The following is a 7,548-nucleotide window of genomic DNA, read 5'->3' as shown; positions in this document are numbered from 1 at the left end:
ATGACGCCACATGACACAATACTTGCTGCCTTTTCAAGCTTCGTCTAGCAGATATATTGAGCGGTCGTTTAACTTTATTAAATTTTATAAACTGCTATTGTTTTGTCTTTTCTGATTCAATGTTAATTGAAACGTTTCTGTGAGAGTCTACCGCCCTGTGCTAGCCTATGTGGACAGTGTTGTTTTGTAAGTTGTGCGGCAGCAGCAATGTTTTCGGCTTGGATAACGGCGCTGATAGCTGGGGTCTCAACCCTTGTTATACAGAAGCTCTTCTTTCCTTACTTTTGGATAGACCTGAAATACCTTACCAAGGTCATCAGCTACGGGATAAAGATCGAAATATACAAGAAGACTGCGAAAGTTGTGACCGTGCTGGACAGGTTTATGCAACAAGCCCAGAAAATCCCCAATAAGCCCTTTATCATCTACGAGGACAACGCATTCACGTACCAAGATGTGGATAAAAGAAGCAATCAAGTGGCTCAAGTATTCTTTAAGCAGGGCGTCTTGAAAAAGGGGGACACGGTTGCCCTGCTGATGAGCAATGAACCCGATTTTATTAACGTTTGGTTCGGACTCTGCAAGCTGGGCTGTGCTGTAGCTTTTCTCAACTTCAATATCAAATCCAGGTCCTTGCTGCATTGTTTCAACAGTTGCGGAGCCAAAACCCTTGTTGTGGGTTCAGGTAAACTTTAACTTAATGTTTATAAATGCGATAATACTAGCGTTTAAAGTATTTATTTGTTTAACTATTATATTCATATGCAAAAAAAAAATGTAATAGGAAACGACCCAGAGCAGCGCTTTCTGACAGTCATTTAATCAGCCTTTATCATGGCAGCGCATGCGCTTCTTTGAATGACTCGTAACTTAGAGTTTGTAAAGAAAGGACACGACTTATTGATCGCGCTCCACCCTCCTTGTGCAACCGCTGAGGCACAATAAGTGTCTGAAGTCTGTAGTAAACGGTGTGTCTCATTAAAAAATTAAAAAAACGGATTTATTTGTGGAAACCAACATTTTTTTAACTAAACACTCCCCCCCCCCCTTTTTTTGGGGGGGGGGGGGGGGGTTACTTTACACCTCAAATGTTCTCACCGACATTGGTCTCTTGGTCTACAAACATTTCAAAGTGTCATTTTATATACTTTAACCTTTTTTTTTTTTCCTGATGACAAAACCATTCTTCAGAGAACAAAACAATCCAAGTATGAAATTATTTTATTAATCTTTTCTTTATTTATAGTAGCCTTCTTAATGTTGTCCCTTGACTTTAGGACTAAAATGTCCTCACTGACATTTGCCATAATTTTGCCATGTTGTTTATATAATAATAATAATAAGAAGAAGAATAGTAATAATAAATCGACATACACTGTTTTATAAGAAATCTGCTTTTTAATATGCATAATGTCCAACTAACATGTTTCTAGTTGCATATTATTTGCTTAATTCTATCTCTTAATTTGATACTCTATAAAAAATAAAAACTCTATTTAAGTAGCTGCAAAATAGCTAAACAAGCAGCTGGTTTCACAGACACTGATTAGCACTAATCTTGGATTACCTAATGTTATTTAAGGTAAGGTAATCCAAGATTTACCACCTATACTGTAAGTGAAACCAGCTATACTGTAAGTGTTTGGTTTGTATTTTTACACTGTAATTTGTTGTTGTAGCACATTGTGGCAATTGATTAATGAATTAATACATTACTAATACAGCAGTGATTTGATTCTTCAAAACCTGTTTATCTGACACTCCTATAGTAGAATATCAAATGCAATCAGATAATATGAAACACCTGAACTAAGCTTGAGTTGTTTGGTCAAGTTGCAAGGACCTTTGGTGTGTGGCCCTGCTGAAAACCCATTGCAGAGAACAAAATGTAATGAGGAAGACCAAGCTGAAAGCATTATTTTTGTCTGACAGATATGACAGACACATTGGAGGACATTCTTCCGAATCTGCATGAAGATAACATTAGTGTTTGGATAATGGCTAGTGAGTCCCATCAGCCTGGAATAAACACAATTCTCGACAAGCTGGAAGATGCCCCAGATGAACCTGTACCTGCACATCTTCGGGCTACTGATTCTGTGAAGACACCAACTCTCTATATCTTTACCTCAGGAACCACAGGTAAGTAACAGTACCTTCCTCAATATCTTGAAGTATTGTTTTTGCTGAATTGTGCAGCCAAGGCAGGAACTGTCTGGTCTGTCCAAACCATCTATCCTGTTTTTTTCACTACACTTTTCCTGGTTAAATCTTATAACTATTGTCTACCTGTTTCAAACACTAAAGTCATTGCACTGAATTGTTTCTTCAAGTCAAAGCTCAGCCAAGTACTCACTGTGATGGTGGGCTTGGAATTAGTGGATGAAAACGAGAGTCCCATTGCATGGCAGTTTCTATTATATTTCCTACATTCATTTCTTCATCATTCAATATTAATGCCAACTACCGATGAAACAAGAGATAGGGGAAGTTTGGAAATGTGCTGATAGCAATTTCTTCACCAGGTCTTCCGAAAGCAGCTGTTATTTCCCAACTTCAGTCCTTGAAAGGTGCTGCTGGGCTTTGGGCATACGGTGCCACTGCAGATGACATTGTGTATGTCACATTGCCTCTATATCACAGTGCTGCCTCACTACTTGGAGTTGGTGGATGCATTGAACTGGGTATGGTTAAATCATTGTAAATACAAATCCTCAACGTGAAGTTCAATACAGTAACACTATTACTGTTTTTTTTTTGTTATTATTATTATTTAACCAAAGTTAAGCAGTTTATATGATTTACAACCCATATTGGCAAGAATACATGGATTGTGAAGCCTAGTAGTCCACATGTTAAAGCTGAATGTAACACAAAGCAGGCAATATTATCACTGGCCCCTCTTCTGTTGAAGATATTGGAATATTCAATGACAATGCTGTAGATGAAAAGTTGCTTCTGTCCAGTCAGATGTTGTAATTCAGATTCACTCCATTGACTTGTTGCAAGCAGACCGTGGGACATACAGCAGAGGTAGCAGGAAGCTGCCCTTCATCTATGTTGTATTTGAAATATTTGCATAGCTACATTAAGAAGTGAAGAACCAAAAAGCAGTGTTTTTTTAGTTAACGAAAATGGTCAAAAAATAAAAAATAAACATTTCTGTTAACGAAATAGTAATAGAAACTGTAAAATGTTATAAAACAAATAAAACTGAAAGAAAAAATAAACATGAAAAAACAGATATTCTGAGCTGTATTAACATCGTGACATGAAAATGCTATAGTACAGCACAGCCAAGCTGCAATGACCTCCTGCTCTGTGGCACTGTTGCCCAAAGCACATGGCTGAATGTGTTTGCACTGTCAAAGAGAACTGGACATTTAAGTGATTAATACTTTTTATTTGTTTGCAACTTAGTGTGAAACCAAAAAAAGATATTGAAACTGAAAATAATTCTAACATTTAAATATATCTTCTGAATGTAGTTAACTGAAACTAAAACTAAGTAATAATTTAAAATGAAAAGTAAATAGAAACTAAATAATAAGAAACAAAATCTAAACTGAAACTCAACTGAGGTGCTGAAACTGAAAAAACACTGCCAAAAACATAAACAAACATTAAAAAGGGTGTTAATAAAACTAATAAAAAATAAGAAAATAGATTAACGCATTGTTTCCTACTTTATTTTACACACTTCCATATCACATGCATGAGTCAGAAAGAGTCTTTTATTTCTAATATTATTATATAGATTATGTAGGTAATGTAGGTTACTGTTTGCTTCAGACCCCCCGTGCAAATGCACTGAGAACATACAGCAAACACTTATGTTCTTGTTGAGATTCTTGGTAAAATAATTTTGATCACCCTACAATCATATTGGATTCCAATGTGATGCATTGTTAAAGATGAAGATACTGGAGATTGTGTTCCATATCTATCAGAAACCTGTCCTTTTTGGCTTACTTGTGTAGTTTTAAGTGCAGACACACGTTTCCTTTGGCAACCTGTTCATGTTGTGTAGCCCCTTTAACACACATTTCAAAGTCAATCACTTTCCAAAAGGTTGAAATTCTTTGTTCAGCTGAACTCAAGTCACTCTCACTGTAGAAGCTGCACGTTGCACTTAACCTTTACCTTGTGTTTTTTGTAAACAGGTGCTACCTTCGTCTTGAAGAAGAAGTTTTCAGCCAGTCAGTTCTGGAGTGATTGTAGAAAGTACAATGTAACCGTGTTCCAGTATATTGGAGAAATCTGTCGCTACCTCTGTAATATGCCCAAGGTGAAACTCATACTCCTGCTCTTTATTCAGGAAAAGCCAAAGGCGTTTAAACAATTTTGTGTCGGTTATATATACTATTCCTCTTATAATAACTGCTGTATTCATGATTAAGTGAGTGAAATATTTGTTATGGTTACTGAATGATGGCATTTTTAGTGGTAAAAAAAGTTGGCCATTAGCTTCCAAGGGATATGTACTTGGGTTGAGTAATTTACAGAGTATAAAGCACAGATAATTGCATCACAAGTGCAATGTTTCATGCAGTATATTAAGCAACACTAACTCTTGTTTGCCCACATCTCATAAAAGCCAGGATTAAAACAGCCATCATATCAAACATGATACAAATAGCCAACAGTAAGCTAAATTGTTTCTGAATAACAAAGCAAGCGTTTGTTACAGATGCAAGCTGTGTATCCTTGCTATACGATTACAGAGTACAACATTTTTGTTACTGTTTCTGTTCTTTTGGCTTTGCTAAACAAGTGCCTCGACATAAAGCATGCTTTGTTTCCTCTCCTTTTGACCCATGCTTGGAGATACGTGGGACTCCCACCTCCTGCTGATTTAATGAGATGCAGTGAAATCACTGAAGGGCACTATCAGTCAGGGCCTTGGACGCTACACACCCAGAAATGCAAAGGATTCGTTAAGGAAATTATATTGTGTAATTCTCAGAATCTGGCTTTACAATAAACCTTTTTATTTTTCTTTTTTACAGAAAAAAACTGTTTGCTTGAAGGGTATATTAATCTGGTTTTAATTAGTTTAAATGCAGGAATTACATTCAACAAGGAGACAGAAAATGTGCTGTACTGGTTGTTGACAAACAGTATTGGAAATACTGCTGCCACTTCAAAGAAATAGCATTATCTCCAGGCAAGGATGAAAATTCAGTAACATGAAAAAGTAGTTCACCATAACCTATATCCTCTGAATGCACATGTAAAAAATATAAGTTTGGCATACAGAGATGGACGGTTGCTTTCAAATACCCTACATTTAAATACTCTCAATATCTTGTATCATAATCTTAGGGTATCTGGAGCCTTTTCATGAAAGACAATAACTGGTATTTTCTGACCTATTCATGGATCCTAATAAACTATGATTTTCCATTTGGGGAGGATATCTGTACATATGATTTTCTTAGCATAATATATTAAAGATAATATAACTTGGTGGAGAATTTAGAAAAAGGAATAGCACACAGTCACAGTGATGCTAAAGAAGATTGTTTTAGTTTATCAGTACCTTTTTATATGTCCTGTGCTCTGACGAAGGTCTTACGACCAAAACACTAGCTTCTGTTTTCTTTTAAAGAATACAAAATGTGAGATTTGGCAAAATCCAGTGTGCGGGAGTTTTCCATTTTTCATTCTGACATGCGGTCTCCTACGCACCTGTGATGAGACTATTCTGGAGTGCAGATGTTTTCATTTATTTTTTCTATATTTTCAAAATTAATTTCCACTCAGCAGTTTCATTATGGTTGGTGGCTTATGAAGCAAACCGCTACATTAGAATTCTAAAGAAGATAACCCCTTTTTCTGTTGAGTAGACCAAAGATGAATACTCACAGTAAGCACATTCCACAGTTAGCACATGCAAATTATACTCGGTTTCTTTCATTAATGCTGAACAGTGTGTGAAATAACGTAGGGTGTTACTGTATATGCAAGTTTTTATAGGGATGCTTAGATAGTCACAAGTACAGTTAAAATAATTGACCTGCTTTTTTCTAGTAACATGCTTTGATGTGGAAACACAGCTACAGGTACTGTACTGAGCATCACCAATCAATCCCGGATGCAGATCTGACCACATGCATCTTCATCATTGTAAATCCTTTGGAATCTGGCATTCAGTCTTTTGCTTGACCCCTTATGTGTCATTCAGCCATCCACACTTGTGTTTCATAGAAACTAATTTCTGAAATGTATTTATACTAACGGTTGACCTAGTGTTGTGTGTGAGAGATTGCCAGTGAGATGTGCTACACACATCTTAACACAACATGAAAATATGGGTTTTGTATTATTCATCTACTGCGAACCCTGAGTAGAAAGCTTCCTGCAATGCGACCTGTAAAAAAAAAAAAAAAAATGGCAACCAGTAGCATGTATCACTTAAACGGTATGATGCTTTTGCAAGGATAACATGGTTTACCTGTAAATACATACAGGCACCTTAAAATCTACCAAGATAAATTCTTAAAAAAAAAAAGTTAATTGTTTTATGCTTGGATTTTACAGAAAGAAGGAGAAAAGGATCACAAAGTGCGAATGGGTGTTGGGAATGGTGTGCAGCAAAATATTTGGAAGGAGTTTCTTGATCGTTTTGGCGACATTAAATTGTGTGAGCTTTATGGCTCCACGGAAGGAAACGTTTGCTTCATGAACCACGTCGGCAAAATAGGAGCTGTAGGCCGTTCCAATTTCTTTTACAAGGTGAGTCCTGTTATACAGTATTTCACAAAAATGTGTCTTTCAGTACATAGTAGAAGTAATGTTAGTCTTTTATCCATCAAAACAAAATCATATTTTACAAAGCAGTAGTACAGTTTGAACTTGACTTGTTTTGCAACTAAAGGTATCCACACACCGAACGCGATGTGATTTGTCCGGCGATAAAATGGTACTTGCGCTGCGACATTACTTTTCACACCAGTGGCGACAGGCGCACGCGATGTGATAGACAACTCTCCTCTGATTGTATCATCAGCTGGAAAATATCACTGTTATACAGCTAATAAAAATGTAGAATACATAATAGCTTTTCAGAATACTTATTTCAGTAAATGTAAAAGAATCATACACACCAGCTATATCCAGTTCCCGGGAAATGGACTGCCAAATGTTCTCCCTCATTGCCATGTCTTTATAATTTTAAACAAGCGCTTTGTGATGGTGGTCCACTATGAAAGGCGCTATATAAAATACAAATTGATTGATAATTTTTGTGTCCTTTATCGTACAGCTCTGGGTATTTTGATACTACAAAAATGATTTTTTCTTCCGCCATTGTTTACTGAAGGTGCGCAAGGGAAACTTTTCCTCATTGTTCAGTTCCGTACCTGCCAGACACCAATCCTATTTTTTCGCAAGCAGTGTGAATGACTCATTTCAAAAGTATGTGTTTTATTTTTTTTGTCCTGGTGTGGTGTGTTGTACGACACATTCGCTTGTCGCATCATGTCTGGTGTGTAAAGGCCTTAAGAATTATTTTACCACTTTGAGTTGCTAATATATTTTCTTAGT

The 7,548-nt window shown here is 36.5% G+C and overlaps 1 protein-coding gene across 2 annotated transcripts in view; it reads left to right on the top strand.

Moving 5' to 3' along the window:
- LOC117408715 (long-chain fatty acid transport protein 6) overlaps positions 1–7,548 on the top strand; it is a 19,359-nt gene continuing 11,811 nt past the window's right edge. The window contains exons 1-5 of one of the 2 annotated variants that reach the window (XM_058992339.1): positions 1–685; positions 1,933–2,142; positions 2,526–2,684; positions 4,164–4,288; positions 6,544–6,738. In XM_058992339.1, coding sequence (XP_058848322.1) covers positions 208–685; positions 1,933–2,142; positions 2,526–2,684; positions 4,164–4,288; positions 6,544–6,738 — 1,167 coding nt within the window. In that variant the 5' untranslated portion in view covers positions 1–207. The remainder of the gene's footprint in view (positions 686–1,932; positions 2,143–2,525; positions 2,685–4,163; positions 4,289–6,543; positions 6,739–7,548) is intronic. The other variant, XM_058992345.1, reaches the window with a different exon arrangement.

This window comes from Acipenser ruthenus, chromosome 2 (assembly GCF_902713425.1).
Source record: "Acipenser ruthenus chromosome 2, fAciRut3.2 maternal haplotype, whole genome shotgun sequence".
In the NCBI taxonomy this organism is placed as follows: Eukaryota; Metazoa; Chordata; class Actinopteri; order Acipenseriformes; family Acipenseridae; genus Acipenser; species Acipenser ruthenus.
Note: the sequence above shows the minus strand (reverse complement) of the source record. Positions and strands in the feature narration are given on the sequence as shown.